Below are 17,073 nucleotides of genomic sequence, written 5' to 3'. Positions count from 1 at the left end.
TTTACTTTAAGATTTGTATGATTTAGGTGGTAGATCATAAAGGTTTTTATTTTAAGTGCTGTTAAATGAACTCTAAAATTAATTGAGTACACTTAATGATTTAATTCTAATATTTAAATTAAAATATAAAATTAACTAAGTACACCTAATTTAACTACCAAAAGTACCTCTGGTACACCCCAATACACTCTAACACACAACACCAAACCTATTTGAAAATTGGGTTTATAACAAGTTTGATAGATAGGGAGTCTACAAGCTGTAGAATTTAGAAGGACTTCAAGTTCATGATCATGCATGAAACATAAGAGAAATGAATTTAGATGCTTAATTCCTGGTAACGGGCATGATGTGTTGTGCTAGATATCATATATAGATTGGTATTGCAAACTTGTCGACATTAATGTGGTCTGGAGAACATGGTTCTAAAAGTCATAAATTCTATAGGTCGTTATTTTGTTATATAAATTTAACTTTGTGAATTGCTGATTTATTAGGGATTGATTTGATTAGGGTTGAATATGGAGTATTTATTAAAATTACATTAGTTTCACAATTTAATATATATTTTCTGGTCATTTTATATTAGGATAAATTAGTAATTAAATAACTAGTTTGGTAGTATGATGTACTCAGTTAATTTTAAGATTCGTTTAATAACATTCTTTTATTTTATGTTGCCAATTAATTTATAAAATTGTTTATTTGGGTTAAATCATCTGGCCAAGGTTGTGTGCCCGCTCTATTACACCCGAGTTTGAACATTCTTCTCCCTATATATTAGAGTAATTTAGAATATCATTATCATAAATAAATAAAAATTACTTATAAAATTAATGCATTTAAAGCATCTTTTGACTTGAAAATAATTTCTTGTATTTCAAGGTCCTCAAGTGGTCAAGCCCTATATTGTCGACAGGGGGCTATTTAAAAATCCCAAATGCAATGTTTTTCATTTTAACCGTTTTAAGGCACAACAACTGAAGAAGGAAGAGCACAGTCAACAAGAAGGCCACCATCACCACCCCAAAATCACAATCACAATCACAATCGACCACATGCATATAAGACTCTCCCCTGTCCTCTGCTCCTCTCCCTTTCCCACTCTCCAGACTCGCAGAGTCTAAACATAGCTCTTTCTCTCTCTGTCCCAATTCTCATCCGATCGGCAAAACTAGCACACTCACTGCAGCTCAGATTTGCTTTCTCAGTTGGTTTTTTATCTGCTAATTTAGCAGGCTGGGCCTGACAGAGTCTCAGAGTCCGAGAGAGACAGAGAGGAGGGATTAAATGGCGAGCAACGATTGGATAAACAGTTACCTGGAGGCGATTCTGGACGTGGGTCCAGGCCTTGTCGACGATGCCAAATCGTCCTTGCTGCTTAGAGAGAGAGGCCACTTCAGTCCCACCCGTTACTTTGTGGAGGAGGTCATCACCGGCTTTGATGAGACCGATCTCCACCGCTCTTGGGTTCGCGTAAGTCTCACTCTCACTCTCTCTCTCTGTATTAATTCTCTTTCTATTATATTCTCAGTTTGGTTGATTGTTCATGCTGTATGTATGGGATTTAATGATAGGCTGCGGCGACGAGGAGCCCCCAGGAGAGGAACACCAGATTGGAGAATTTGTGCTGGCGGATTTGGAACTTAGCTCGCCAGAAGAAGCAGGTTTCTTCTTTTTGCCTTCTTTCTGTTTTTAAATTCTAGAAATTGATTCTTCTTTCAGTGATTTGTATCTCTTTTTTATTCATGTTCTTTCAATGGTAGCTATAGCTACTGTATGTTATTGGCACTCGTAACTTGGAAGCCAAGATGATGGATGTGTTTCGTGCTTTACTCTGTAGTAATTTTCTGAGCGTCTTTTTAATCGAATGTTTGGTGTGAAAATTGCTCCTTATTTCTGAGTGTCTATATATGCGTTAATTTCTGCTACTGAGCACTAATTTGTTCATTTATAGTGTCTTTTCTATTTCGGATTTTAGAAAATGCTGTCACATGAATACACACTAATAAACAAAGGACACTGTAATTTTAGTTGGGAGAGAAAAAGGAAATAAAAGCATATGACCATTTTTCTTAAATCCTGGTTTTCTTCATACTGTCTATTCTTCTGCAGCTTGAGGGAGAGGAAGCTCAAAGGATGGCTAAACGTCGTATTGAACGTGAAAGAGGTCGCAGAGAAGCTACAGCTGATATGTCTGAAGACTTATCTGAGGGAGAGAAGGGAGATGTAGTGAGCGACATATCAGCTCATGGTGATAATAGCAGAGCCAGACTGCCTAGAATTAACTCCGTTGACACAATGGAGACGTGGATTAGTCAGCAGAAGGGGAAAAAGCTATATATTGTACTAATAAGGCATGAACTGAACTTTACAGTTTTAAATGATTCGTTGGTGTTGCATGGCATCTCAAATGACAATATTAGTTAACAACCATGCTTTCAGTATCTCATAAAAGCATGGAAATGATAGTTTAACTAGCTGCTGCGGAACTTGATAAGAAAACTCGACTTGGCCTGATGGTGACTAACATGCATCTATCTCTTAATTTTGAGGCGTACAGAGTATGATCTCAGGTTCCTTATGACTTTTTCAATGTTTTTAACATCAAGTATCCATGCAGCCTTCATGGTCTTATACGAGGTGAAAATATGGAGCTCGGTCGTGACTCTGATACTGGTGGCCAGGTAATATTTTGCTGTTAATGTGGTTTCACTCCCAGTCTCGGGTTGAATGTATCTTTGTTGTTTGATGTAATAATACCTTGTATAATTGCTTACATAGCTACCTGCATATTGTTGGATCTATATTCCTTTTAGGTTAAGTATGTAGTAGAACTTGCAAGGGCTCTGGGCACCACACCGGGAGTTTATAGAGTTGATCTGCTAACTAGACAAGTGTCATCACCGGATGTAGATTGGAGCTATGGTGAGCCCACAGAGATGCTGACTCCAATTAATGCAGACGGTTTTGCAGAAGAGATGGGGGAGAGCAGTGGTTCGTATATCATTCGTATACCATTCGGTCCCAAAGATAAATACATTCCCAAGGAAGAACTCTGGCCACACATCCCTGAATTTGTTGATGGTGCACTGAACCACATAATACAGATGTCCAAAGTTTTGGGTGAACAAATTGGTGGTGGGAAGCCAGTCTGGCCTGTTGCCATCCATGGACATTATGCAGATGCTGGTGACTCTGCTGCCCTTTTATCTGGTGCTTTAAATGTCCCGATGCTTTTTACTGGCCACTCACTTGGCCGAGATAAGTTGGAGCAACTTTTAAAACAAGGCCGTCTTTCAAGGGATGAAATAAACACAACATACAAAATTATGCGTCGGATAGAGGCTGAGGAGTTGGCCCTTGATTCCTCTGAAATAGTTATTACCAGCACTAGACAGGAGATAGAAGAGCAATGGCGCTTGTATGATGGTTTTGATCCAATACTGGAGCGTAAACTGCGAGCTAGGATCAGGCGTAATGTGAGCTGTTATGGCAGGTTCATGCCCCGCATGGTGGTAAGTACTGAGATCATTTTTCATATCCTTGTTTAAAGGTCTACGTACTCATGGCTTGCTCTTCTTGAAATACTATGCTGGGTTTCCCTGGTAAGAGACTTGCTTGTTTTATATACATATCTTACGATTTTGTAGTTCTCTGCAGATAATTCCTCCTGGAATGGAGTTCCATCATATTGTTCCGCATGACGGTGATATGGATGGTGAGACAGAAGCAAATGAAGACCATCCTACTTCTCCAGACCCACCTATTTGGTCTGAGGTTCTAGTTACTCTTTATGCATTTACTGTGATGTCTTCCAGAAAGATAGCTGATGAGTCGTTTCAATATGCCCTGCTTTACAATTTTTTAAGCCTTATGCTTTCGAGCATTATGCATTGACTGGTGCCAATCAAAATTTGTCATAATGCAGATAATGCGCTTCTTTACCAATCCTCGCAAGCCTATGATTCTTGCCCTTGCTAGACCAGATCCAAAAAAGAACATCACAACTTTGGTCAAAGCATTTGGAGAATGTCGCCCACTAAGAGAGCTTGCGAATCTTGTATGTTATCATCCTTGATGGCACTTTTACTGAACTGCCTTTGTTTCTGTTCCAATTTCATTACTTAACGTTTTTCTTTCTCTGTACTCTACAGACACTAATTATGGGCAACCGCGATGGAATTGATGAAATGTCAGGCACAAGTTCTTCTGTTCTTCTCTCAGTACTCAAGCTTATTGACAAACATGATTTGTACGGGCAAGTGGCATACCCCAAACACCACAAACAGTCTGATGTTCCTGAGATTTATCGTCTAGCAGCAAAGACGAAGGTACCTATTGTAGTTTATATCAGAGAATTAAATTCAACTATATGTGCACTTTATATTGGAAAAATTGAAGCACTATTAGACATAGAAGGCTAAAGTAATCTCTAATGCCATACTTTTGCCAACTGCTGCTGGTATTTAATTTAAGTGTGCTATATCTTTGTTTTTGTTATTTAGTCCACTTCCGTGCCCCTCTGTCTCTGTCTCTCTGTCTCTCTGTCTCTTTCTCTGTCTCTCTCTGCATACAAAATGCATTTCCTTTTACTGGTTAATTGTTTCATTCTAATCCATTTTTGCAGGGTGTTTTCATTAATCCAGCTTTCATCGAGCCGTTTGGACTCACATTAATTGAGGTGTGTGTCTTAAAATTATCAGGAGTTTACCTTTGTATGATATTTTTCCAATATTTTTCTTTTCTTTTTTCAGAAACAAGTATAACTTCTGCCCTTTTATTGTACAGGCAGCTGCTCATGGTTTGCCTATTGTTGCCACAAAAAATGGGGGTCCTGTTGATATACATCAGGTATGCCTGCTCATCGGTCATAAAGAATCGATAGAAGGTTCTACATGTGTTGTACATTGAATTGTACACAGAATTCCAAAACTGATTGGACCTATTTCTATAGGTACTTGACAATGGTCTTCTTGTGGATCCTCATGATCAGCAGTCTATTGCTGATGCTCTCCTGAAGCTTGTTGCAGATAAGCAGCTCTGGGCAAGATGTCGGCAGAATGGGTTGAAGAACATTCACCTATTTTCTTGGCCTGAGCACTGCAAAACTTACCTATCTCGAATAGCCGGTTGCAAACCAAGGCATCCACAATGGCAGAGAAGTGAGGATGGAGCAGAAACTTCAGAAACAGATTCCCCAAGTGATTCCTTGAGAGATATACAGGATTTATCTTTGAACTTGAAGTTTTCATTGGATGGAGAAAAGAGCGGAACTAGTGTGAATGACAGTTCTTCAGAATATGAAGGAAATACTGCTGATAGAAGGAATAAAATAGAGAATGCTGTTTTGGCATGGTCAAAGGGTATTTCAAGGGACACACGGAAGGCTGGGTTCTCAGAGAAAGCAGACCATAACAGTGCTGGTAAGTTCCCAGTGCTGAGAAGGAGGAAACATCTTTTTGTCATTGCTGTGGATTGTGATACCATTACAGATCTTATTGAAACTACAAGGAAGATTTTTGAGGCTACAGGAAAGGAAAGGACTGAAGGCTCTGTAGGGTTCATATTGTCAACATCCTTGACCATATCCGAGATAAGCTCATTTCTGGTCTCAGGGGGCTTGAGCCCCAATGACTTTGATGCATTTATTTGCAACAGTGGCAGTGATCTCTACTATCCATCTATTCATTCAGAGGAGCGTCCCTTTGTAGTCGACTTTTATTACCACTCACACATCGAATATCGTTGGGGTGGAGAAGGATTGAGGAAGACGTTAGTACGTTGGGCAGGTTCAGTTAATGATAAGAAGACTGGGAGTGAGGAACAGATTGTTACTGCGGCTGATCAACTTTCAACTGACTATTGTTATGCTTTTAAAGTGCAGAAGCCCGGAAAGGTAAGTGTTCCTCAATTTTGACTGTGGATGAGTTTTGTATGAAATGAGTAATATTGTGCGTGTGCTTCAATTGATTAATATATACGTGTAAGTTTTCTGTAGTTTGTTAAATATTTTCACTTTGATCATGATAGGAATTCTTTTATTTTTATCTTTCCAGGTTCCCCCTGTGAAGGAGCTTCGGAAGTTGCTGAGGATTCAGGCTTTGCGGTGCCATGTAATTTACTGCCAAAATGGGACCAGAGTGAATGTAATTCCAGTATTGGCATCTCGTTCCCAAGCCCTCAGGTACAATATTTATGTCGTCAAGGGTTTGTAGACCTTGTTGTTTAAATTGAATATTCACCCATGAATTGCCCTCGTGGTTGAAACATGGTCGTAGAGATCTTTTAGGGGGAGATGGAGGCCTAGTGAGTAGTGAAAGCAGCCACATTGTTTATGGTTAAAACTTAAACCTGTGAATTATATATGAAGTTTGATGACTGAAACAAGCAAATTGTATTCGTTCAGGTATTTATATCTTCGATGGGGTGTAGACTTATCAAAAGTGGTGGTTCTTGCTGGAGAATGCGGGGATACAGACTATGAAGGATTGCTTGGTGGGCTGCACAAAAGTGTAATACTCAAGGGAGTTGCCAGCAATGCAATCAGTCAACTCCATACGAACCGAAACTACCCTCTATCAGATGTCCTGGCCCTTGACAGTCCCAACATTGTTCAGACCGGTGAAGGCTGTGGCAGCGATGATATCCGGGTTTCGTTGGAGAAACTCGGAGTTGTCAAGACGTAGAAATGTGCATTTGTAAAGTAAAGCCCCTCCTCATAGCAGCTTAAGCAATCTCCTCTCTATTTTGAACCTTGCCCTCAGAAACTTTGTTTGCGGGATACGGCATAAAGCTCAATACTAGTTTGCATTCATTCATGCATCTCATTTCTTTCCATAGTAAATGTTTTGTTACTTTCTTCTGTGGCTATGTTTACTGATTAAGAAATAAAGAGCCAAAGCCAACATCGCTTCCAAATTAATTATGTAGCTCTGCATCTTTGTCATCTGTCTCTACTATTTTTTTGTTTTCATGCGGGGTTTTGCTTGCTTAATTGCTCATGTCATCTGTGCGGTGCGCTCGATGTTCTGTTCCTAAATAAGCAACGGTGTTGGATAGGTCTGCTCTTTAAGTACACGTGGCAGCAGCCCATAATTAAAGCTACACGGAAGGACACGTGTCCGGGAATCGCAGGTCACTGTACATCATTTACGTAAACGCAATGTCCTACCTAACTTGCAGCTATTCCCGATCGATAATAAAGACAAACACCATTGTCGCATCATAAGAAAAGGGAGATAAAGTCTAAACAACAGTAAAAACCAAAATTTTCTTTTGGTCTCTTTCCTAGATATTCGATAAATTGGAACGATATAAACCGAATTTCCGTAATAAATTTATAATTATTTATAATAAAAAAAAACTACAAATTAGGAACATGATCAAGAGAGTTGGATTTTGAAGGTGAAGGTGAGATGGAGGTGTAAAACGTTGGATTCAAATTATTTTCTTCTTCTTAATCTAGTGTAAGAATTCAGTAAGCAATAGGACAAATTTTGCTTCTAAAGTGAGTTGAGGGCAATGAATGATTAACTAACAAGCAGTCCGATAGTAATCAACTTCTTTTCTACCTTCTCGACCCTTCTCCCTGCTTCTCCATTCTTCTCCTTTCTTCTTGGTCTCTCTTCTCTACAACCTCCTTTGGTTCTAGGGACTTTCCCTTGGAACTAATCCCTTCGGCTAATAAACCGGGCAACTCTCTCCCCCGTTATGTTGTAGAGAGATTTTTCTTCCCAAATTTATGTTGGGTTTTGCTTCTCCTCAGTTTTGGTTATTCTCAAGACAAGCTTTTAAAATCTTTTTTGCTGAGGAGGGAAAGTTGCTAGATCTTGATGGATCTTTCATATTGGGTGCTGTGAGATTATGTGAGATGCTGGAGGTGCTATGGCCTTCTTTAGCCAAGTGGATGTTGAGCGGTCAGGCCCTTTCACTTTTGGTGCTTTTGATTCCCTGTTCATGCAGAATTAGTTGTTCTTAGGGGCGGTCCTACCCTAAGGGCAGGGTAGGCAGCCGCTTACTCCATTTTTTGCCAAACTATATATTACCCAATACTTAATACAATTATATCTTTTCAGCCTACTCAATTATATCTCTTCAGCCTACTCAACCCCAATCCACTCAAATGTTTCCCCCACTTAACAAAAACAATAGACCAGCCCACTCAAACTTTCTCATTTAACAAAAACAATAAAAGCAATATCAACTCAAATGCTCCAGCCCAACCGACATTCTCCACTCCAACCCCATGGGCCATGCCCACTTATATTATACTTCAAACACTTCTTCTCCCTTGAGCAAATTGGTTGGCTGCAACCCGACGGTCCCCACCTCTTTTCTCCTTGGCAGCAATAGCAAGATCTTCAACAGCTTCTTCTCCTTCCTTGTCGACAAGTATTTCTCATTCTCTCCTCTTTAATTATCTTCTCTTTTTGGGGTTTTCCTAAAATACATGTATGCATCTTAATTCTAATTTTAATTTGAAATTGAGTATTCTAGGGTTTAATTAGAAATGAATTATAATTTGGGATTTTGTTGAAATTAATTAGGTCTTTGAAATTGAGTATTGTCTCCTCTTTGTTGAGATGTTTGATTTGATGTTGGTATTATTGAGATGTTTGATTTGTTGATGGTATGTTAATGTTTCATTAAAGACATTGATGTTATTATGAGAATTTGTTTGATTTTTGGTTGTGATGTTTGCTTAAATAGGTTATCTTTTATTATGTCGGATCACAATGGAACCCTAAGAAAACAAAGAATTTGTTCTCTTTTTTTAAGAAAAAGAATGATGGGTCATCATCTAGTAAAATGCCTCCCCTTTGTGATGAGCAAAATTTTCCCGACTCTCCCATTGTCAAGCCTTAAGTTGAAAGAATTGAGACCCAAAGCGTTGATAGTGGTCAAGATTTTAATATCAATTATCTTGAGCGTGATTCGGGATTACGTTGTCAAATATCCCAATATTCAGTGAATGAACAAGATAATGTGCGAAAAGGCTATATTATTTTAGGACCATGTCAACCGGAGTTGAAAGATTATCCAAGCCATTTAGAAGGGCGAGACTTACGTCGATTTAATAAAATGTGGTTTAGTAAATTCCCTTGGCTTGAGTATTTAGTTGCTAAAGATATGACAATTTGTTTTCCTTGCTTCCTATTTGACATGAATCACTCACATGCAACCTTTACTATTCATGGATTTCAAAATTGGAAGAGAATTGGTGGCAATCAATGTGTATTTCAACATCATATAGGCAAGCTAAATTCACCACATCATCTTGCTATGCAAAATTGGGTTAGCTTAAAAAACTCATCTCTTCATATTGAAACAGTGGTAGATAAGCAATCAAAGCAACAAGTGATGGACAAAATTCACTCATACCGTTGAGTTTTTAAGGTAAGTTTCGCCTACTTGGCTTTTGAATCCTGGATCCGCCACTAGTTGTTCTCATGGTCTCTCTGTAGCATCGGTGCTGTAAAAGGTCTTCTTGATCCTCTATCTGTCAACTTTGAGTGAGTTGGACTTGAATTTGTAATAGTTATTAGTCACTGTCTTGCTGGATTTATTTTTCCTAATTTATTGTATGCAAGAACCTCCATCTGGGGTGTGTTCTTCTTGTACATCTTTTAAATTTACCCCCTTATTAATGAAATTCTGCTTGTTCCTAAATAAATATATAATATAAAAAAAGAAGCAGTCCAATAGTAGGCCACCTGTGTCTCCTCTCAAACAAAGGATTGGTAGATTAGTGGTTGCTAAATGCCACCTAGACCCTAGAGGAAATTATTAACAATAAACCTAAGTCTGAAAATTAGAATTCTTTTCCCAACAGAAAGCCTTACAAAAGGAAAACCCAAACTAATTAGAACATTCTCCTCAAGCTGATATTTTGAGAAATAGTTGGCTAACCAATATTATCTTATGGGGATTTTTTTTTCGTTACATTGGAGGAAAGAAACTTTGGGGTTTCGATCCTGGGTGTCAAGCAAGGGTGAAGGGTAAGGACCACAAGACAACAACTGTAATATCCCCACTCGAATTTAAGTCTCTGTAAAAAGAGTAAAACATTTCAAATATTAATATATTCCTTGGAGCTTACATATATGTATAATTGAGAATCCATCCACAGTTAAGGAAGTATGGAGGTAATTGTTGCATAAATTAAAAAAACCAATGGAATATTGAGATGAACCAACGCATGCATGCAATGGCAAATGCTTCGAAAGCCATGCATTATGAAAAGTGGGTTTGGTGGGTCGTAATTAAAATATAGTTAGCCAATTAATACTGATGATCTTGATAATGTTATAGAGAAGAGACTCTTCCCCCAACAGGGAGGGAGGGAGGGGGCAAGGGGAAAGGAAAGACGTAAGTGATGATCCATTAACATTAAAACAATTTAGGTACGGAGCTCCACCAACCAACCAGTGCTATACCTATAGCCTATAGGCTATAGGATATCTAGCTGCAACAAAATGAAAATGATGACAAGGAAGGAAGGAAGGAGGGTGCTCTTTCTTTCTTTAAATCCATGTATATATATATATATATATGTTATTAATGTTGTGGTTGGTTGGTTGGTGCAGTTGTACAACCTCCAACTGCACTAAATAGCCCCGCCCCTATTATCCCATATCCCTTCTCCTCCTTCAACCATAAACTCTGTCTCCTTCCCTCTATCTATCTATCTATAAACCCAACCCAACCCAATCAATATTCATCTCTCTCTCTCTCTCTCTCTGTGAAGCGAAGGCTCTCCCTCCACACCCCTTCCTTGTGAATATTTTGTACGGAGGACAATGAGTCCCAGGGAAGGAGGAGCTCTTGCCAAGATGAGAAAACCAACAACAACAATGGATCATCAAACCTCCTCCTCCTCGGCATCAGTTGATAATAATTATTTTAATGTTTCTCATAATCATGTCACCGACAACAACTTGAATAAGAAGAAGAAGAAGAAGAAGAGAAACAAGGCCAAACCCATACAGTACAGCTTGATGTCGTATTGGGAGTTGCCGGAGTACATGAAAGACAACGAGTTCATTCTCAATTACTACAGAGCCAATTGGCCTCTCCCTCAAGCTCTCTTTAGCGTTTTCCGTTGGCATAACGAAACTCTCAACGTTTGGACGTACGTAATTTCCTTAACATTATTTCAAATTAAGTTTGTTCATTGTTTGATTGATTCATTTCTTTAATTCGGTTTTAATTCTTTGATGATTTTGGATTTTGATTGACGGGTTTTCTTCTTTAGTTTCTTTGAATTGTTTAAATCTATTTTATTTTATTTTTTTAATTATTTGCAGGCATTTGATTGGGTTTGTTCTGTTTTTGGGTTTGACTATGGCGAATTTGTTGCGAGTGCCTCAGGTAGCGGATCTCCTTGGCTTTTTTGCCAGGTTTGTTGAGGCTTTCTTTCTTTACCCTTTCTATTTATTTTATTTTATTTTTGTGTGGGGAAATTTGAATTTGTTATTCGTGTCTGATATGAGATTTTATTAGAATCACATATAGAATACTGACTCTTAAAATTATATATAGAGATTTAGCTAATTTGAAATATTTGTTTTCCTGGATGAAATCATTATTTTCTGTTAATTATAGATAGTTTTCATTAATTGCAATTTGCAACCATGCATGAACACATAACATGTGCCATCCATTTTAATTTCAAAACTGCACATTTCTCTACGAGCAGAGCAGATGTTGCTAGCTAGGAAATTAGTTAAACCCTCCCTCAGTTAGCATGCATGCATGATGCATATTAGATTATATATAAATTAATTCATCCCCTTGTCGCATATAATATTATATATATGTTTGATGCAGGTCTACACCTATTAGTGCAGTTACAAATGTTTCCCGTAATTTCATTTCGGTAATTAACCTCAACTCATTCTAAGTTGTAATATTAATAACCCTTCTCATATTAATACTAGAAATTTAGCAGGGGATCGTGACAACAAATCTTATTGATTTGAAGCAAATCACATCTCAGGAAATGGAAATTGCAGCAGCTGGTCATGAAATGGGTGGCGTGGCATATTGGCCTTTTTATGTGTTCCTAGGAGGCTCTTTGTTCTGCCTTCTCTCGAGCAGCATTTGTCACCTCTTTTCATGTCACTCTCACCCCTTGAACCTCCTGCTGCTGCGCATCGATTATGCCGGCATCACCATGATGATCATCACCTCATTTTTCCCTCCAATTTACTACATCTTCCAATGTGACCCGCGCTGGCAATTCATCTACCTTGGTGGCATCACAATCATGGGCGTTTTCACCATCATAACACTGCTCTCTCCCAAGCTTTCCAGCGGCAAATTTCGCACATTTCGAGCCTTGCTGTTTGCATCCATGGGGTTGTTTGGGATTGTGCCTGCAGTCCATGCCAGCATTGTGAACTGGGGGAACCCGCGGCGCAACGCCACTCTGGTTTATGAGGCTGCCATGGCATTTTTCTATTTGACAGGGACTGGATTTTATATCACTCGGATTCCAGAGAGATGGAGGCCCGGATGGTTTGACATAGCAGGGCACAGCCATCAGATTTTTCATGTTTTGGTGGTTTTGGGTGCCTTGGCGCATTATGCTGCCATTCTTGTAATGCTAGACTGGCGAAATACCTTTGGCTGTGACAATAACAACACTACGTAATATAAATGAGCAACCGTAGGTTAATCAGCTAGAGCCTGTGCTTGATTTATATTGATGGGTAGAGGGATTATTATTGTTGATTTTGTAATGAGTAAGAGAGAGCTTGGCCTCGGAAGATAATTAGAGGCTGTCATTTTATATTTGTTTTTAGAAGAATTCCAGGATAAGGAAAATAGGTGCAAATTTGTTTTCTATTATTTTATTTATTTATTAAAAAAATTATCGCAATTGTATGAACAATATTTAATTATTATATGTTGAATGATTATGAAATTGTATGAACAATATTTAATTATTATATGTTGAATGATTATGAAATGGTAACAGGTAGGAAGACAAAATTTAGAATATATATATACATAAATTCTTCTATCCGGACATCCGGATGTTATTATCATGCGAACTATCCCTCTCTGTTTTCCTACTTGTTTACAATAGCATCTGCACGCTAATAACGTGCGGCGCTAATAACGTGCGGACATTTTGATAAGACAATAACTAATATAGGTCAAGGAGGTGTGTGTGTATTGAGGAGCAGAGTATGAAGCTGCAGAATTGCCTTCGGTTAGGAAATATGACATGATTCTCGTACAAGGGTTCAGTTACAACATACATCTTGCATGAGATGGCGATAGGAACACAATCAAGGCCCTAAAGCTAGCAAGGGTATATATGCAAATCATTTATCAATTACCAATGTCATTGTGATAGTTTAATTAATACATTGACCAAAGTTACTATGACACCCAAACAAATCAAGTTTTGATATTAACCGATGTGCATGGATGGATGTCAGTCGTTAATGAAAACTTCATCAACAATCACTCACGTGCACGTGAACGACTGTTTCTAGCACATATCAGAATTAAAAAGAAGAGATTAATCGGCTTAGTTATTAGCAGTCTTCATACTTTAATTTATGAGCTTCAGGTAATCTATTCCTATGTGAAAATATATTCAGTGGATGAGTAATAATTAGTACCTTCCAAGGTATCCGTTAGATTTTATTTTTATATGTTTTTCAGAGCATTGATCGATCGATCTGGTTGGACCTTTAACAGCACATTACTTTGAATGCAATCAAAAAGCAGCAGCCTCGAGAACTAATTAAATTGTGATCCAAGAAATTCACTTCCTGATATATTGGGATCAATTATAGCATGAGTTATATAATATAAAAGAAATTAATTAAAAATGATAAACCGATGAGTATGACTATAGCTAACTCGATATTAATTATACCTTTGGGATCAGAGTTTAGTGAGATTAATTAACTACTAGATTAGTGAGAGAGCTATATGCAATCTCATCTGTTGTCACTTTAATTTCGTTACACGTAAGGGCGGGCACAACATTTTCCAAGTCAATTATTTTATAACAAGCATGCATTTCCCAGGTAAAGCTGCTAAAAGCCTTCCTTTAATGATTTTATTTTTATGTCAAAACATGATCCTATTTTTCCTATTCCTAAACATATATAAATTAAATATTATTACTTACATATGCCCTGCCCAGATGATCATACCCAGTCACCAACTCGCCCTCTCTCAATGATCACTTGTTAATTCTTACAGACACATCGATCTCTGCTTAGATTTAATACGTAGGAAACTAAATGTAAAAAAGGTTGGGCTATACTTCGCTGGATTCAGCAAGGATTTGCTCTCTAAAAGCTGCTATAGCTACATTTCTCTGTCATAAGCCCTCTTCTCTTTCTTTCTTTTTCTTATGGACCGTCTTTGGCTTTGTTTGTTCCGTCTTTTCCTTGTGTCTTAGTGCAACCAAAAAAAATGTAGTGAGAGGTTTTGCGTAGATTCATATACAAGTAGAAAAGTGATAAATTAATTGCCATGACTTCTACTGCAGGAGCCTTCCGCTTCCCCACTGTAGCTTTTTTGCTAGTTACGTTGTTGTTTCTTCTTTTCTTCTTCCTAAGCTTTTCGCCTTTCTCTGGAAACCATCTCAATATTCCCCTCATTTCCTCTTTCACTGCTTTTTTCAATCTGAAAGAGAGCAACTACACAGCCCCACCCCAAGTTTCTTTAGATGGGTTACTCACAAAGTCCATGTATCGAAGGAGGAGTGGACAAAAGGTTAGTGCATGCGGATGGCACCAAAATGAGCACTTAAACTAAGCTTGGCAAATGAATTATTTTTCGTAAGTTAATTGTTAAGTTTAACTCATCCAATTTTTTGGTGTTGTGTGATCAGAATAAGACTAGTTTGGAGAGAATTGAAGAAGATTTAGCCCAAGCTCGAGCAGCGATTCGTGAAGCAATTCAGTCCAGGAACTATAAATCGGAGAGAACAGAGACTTTTATCCCAAGAGGGAGCATTTACAAAAACCCTTATGCTTTTCACCAGTTGAGTATTGCTAACTAATTATTATATATTGGAAAACAAATCAGCATTTTCATTTCATGATCAAGAGGTTTCCTTATAAAGAATTGTTTTGGTGATAAAAATTGTGATATTGTCACTGATCAGGAGTCACATAGAGATGCGGAAGAGGTTCAAGGTTTGGTCGTACAAGGAAGGAGAGCTACCATTAGTACATATTGGTCCAATGACGAACATCTACGGCATTGAAGGGCATTTCATAGATGAAATAGAGAGGGAGGAGAGCCCCTTCAGGGCTACACATCCTGATCAAGCACACACATTTTTCCTGCCCTTCAGTGTAGCCAACATCGTTGAATATGTTTACTTGCCTATCACCCGAGAACAAGACTATCATCGTGATCGTCTGCAACGGATTGTGGTGGACTACATTGGCGTTGTGGCACGGAAATATCCCTACTGGAACAGAAGCCATGGTGCTGACCATTTTATGGCTTCATGTCACGATTGGGTATGTTAGTTAATTGCTTCATTTCTAGCCTTCAAAAAAGAAAACAAATGTTTTGTTTGAATTGATCAGAAATGTCTTGTTTTCAAATAACTATTTCATCATTCAGGGACCCGAGATTTCAGTAGGGCAGCCTGAGCTTTTCAAGAACTTTATTAGAGTTCTTTGCAACGCTAACACCTCTGAAGGATTCCAGCCAAGAAGAGATATCCCATTACCTGAAATTTATGTGCCCTCTAGAACGCTTGGCCCCCCATATTTGGGTCAGCCCCCAAACAACCGTCCAATTCTAGCCTTCTTTGCAGGCAGAGTCCATGGATCCATTCGACCTATCTTGCTGGATAATTGGAAGGACAAAGATGATGAAGTTCAAGTCCATGAGAAGCTTCCCTTAGACCAAAACTACACCAAACTAATGGGGCAGAGCAAGTATTGCTTGTGTCCTAGTGGGTTTGAAGTGGCAAGCCCAAGAGTGGTGGAGGCATTTTATGCAGGGTGCGTGCCGGTTTTAATTTCTGACAATTATACATTGCCCTTCAGTGATGTCCTTAATTGGAGCCAATTTTCAATACAAATTCCTATTGCCAAGATACCAGAAATGAAGACCATCTTACAGGGAATTCCGTATGAGAAATATTTGAGAATGCAGAAGAGGGTGTCCAAAGTTAGGAGGCATTTTGTGCTGAATAGGCCGTCTCAGCCATTTGACGTGATTCACATGGTGCTTCACTCTGTATGGTTGAGACGACTAAACTCTAAGCTTGACACTATACATGATCATAATTCATAAACATCAGCTCTCTTGTAATCTATTACCCCTTGTTTTTATCTCAATCTAGTATTGCTTAGATGTAACATGTTGGCACCAAACCAATAACCAATAAGCCACAAGCTAGCTAGCTAGGGTCAGAAGCTATTAATTTTGTTCTTAATTTCCCCTCTCAAACGCCATATTAAAGGCAAAAACAGGATTTGAGTATATAAATAAAACCAACCTCATTTCTCATTTTAGTATTATCTTCCAGGTCAAGTTACAGTTTAATTAATCGGCTTTTAAGTCCACTGATCATCAGCTGTATATTATAGTCAAATAATCGACTTAAGTCAACATCATCACCTGTATGACTATGCATGAATATGTAGGTTATGTATAAAGCCAGCACCCTCATTATGTATTCTGCAGTTTCCAAGGTAAACCATTAGATTTAGATTATATACCCATCTCTCTCTCTCTCTCTCTCTCTCTCTCTCTCTCTCTCTCTCTCTCTCTCTCTCTCTCTCTCTCAGGCCAAATGGTTGGACTTTTAACAGCATATTACTTTCAGTTCAATCAAAAAGCAGCAGCTTCAAGAAGTTTGTGATCCAAGAAATTCACTTCGACCTCATATACATGTATATATTGGTATTGCCCTCACGTACAAATCTCAAAGCTGATAAATGAATGAATTTGACTAACTCTCAGGTATATTAATATACCTTTGGGATTAGAGTTTGGTCGATTCCCAAGGGCCATATATGCTACAAAACTTCACCATAGAATTGGATGACTAGCTAGTAGCTACCCTCC

At 38.3% G+C, this 17,073-nt stretch overlaps 3 protein-coding genes across 5 annotated transcripts; all 3 read left to right on the top strand.

Moving 5' to 3' along the window:
• Positions 1-957: 957 nt before the first annotated feature.
• SPS1F (sucrose phosphate synthase 1F) lies at positions 958-6,925 on the top strand. The gene is made up of 13 exons (XM_021953379.2): positions 958-1,476; positions 1,578-1,667; positions 2,116-2,357; positions 2,624-2,687; positions 2,820-3,518; positions 3,664-3,780; positions 3,932-4,063; positions 4,158-4,334; positions 4,631-4,684; positions 4,792-4,854; positions 4,958-5,899; positions 6,060-6,187; positions 6,410-6,925. Exons 1-13 carry the CDS (start codon positions 1,291-1,293, stop codon positions 6,687-6,689), a joined length of 3,174 nt encoding a protein of 1,057 aa, XP_021809071.1. The 5' UTR covers positions 958-1,290; the 3' UTR covers positions 6,690-6,925.
• A 518-nt stretch (positions 6,926-7,443) lies between these two features.
• On the top strand, positions 7,444-12,931 carry HHP1 (heptahelical transmembrane protein1). 3 transcript variants are annotated; one of them, XM_021953381.2, is made up of 6 exons: positions 7,444-8,394; positions 9,335-9,399; positions 10,756-11,134; positions 11,310-11,402; positions 11,833-11,881; positions 11,954-12,931. In XM_021953381.2, exons 3-6 carry the CDS (start codon positions 10,803-10,805, stop codon positions 12,656-12,658), a joined length of 1,179 nt encoding a protein of 392 aa, XP_021809073.1. In that variant the 5' UTR covers positions 7,444-8,394; positions 9,335-9,399; positions 10,756-10,802; the 3' UTR covers positions 12,659-12,931. The 3 variants fall into 3 exon arrangements, with proteins under 3 accessions (XP_021809073.1, XP_088100512.1, XP_021809072.1); XM_088244386.1 differs by lacking the exons at positions 7,444-8,394; positions 9,335-9,399 and having other exon boundaries at positions 10,560-11,134; positions 12,002-12,931; XM_021953380.2 differs by lacking the exons at positions 7,444-8,394; positions 9,335-9,399 and having other exon boundaries at positions 10,561-11,134.
• A 1,147-nt stretch (positions 12,932-14,078) lies between these two features.
• Positions 14,079-16,495, top strand: LOC110752645 (putative glycosyltransferase At3g42180). The gene is made up of 4 exons (XM_021953347.2): positions 14,079-14,751; positions 14,870-15,021; positions 15,146-15,509; positions 15,616-16,495. Exons 1-4 carry the CDS (start codon positions 14,509-14,511, stop codon positions 16,294-16,296), a joined length of 1,440 nt encoding a protein of 479 aa, XP_021809039.2. The 5' UTR covers positions 14,079-14,508; the 3' UTR covers positions 16,297-16,495.
• Positions 16,496-17,073: the final 578 nt, after the last annotated feature.

This window comes from Prunus avium, chromosome 7 (assembly GCF_965620075.1).
Source record: "Prunus avium chromosome 7, drPruAviu1.hap1.1, whole genome shotgun sequence".
NCBI lineage: Eukaryota > Viridiplantae > Streptophyta > Magnoliopsida > Rosales > Rosaceae > Prunus > Prunus avium.
Note: the sequence above shows the minus strand (reverse complement) of the source record. Positions and strands in the feature narration are given on the sequence as shown.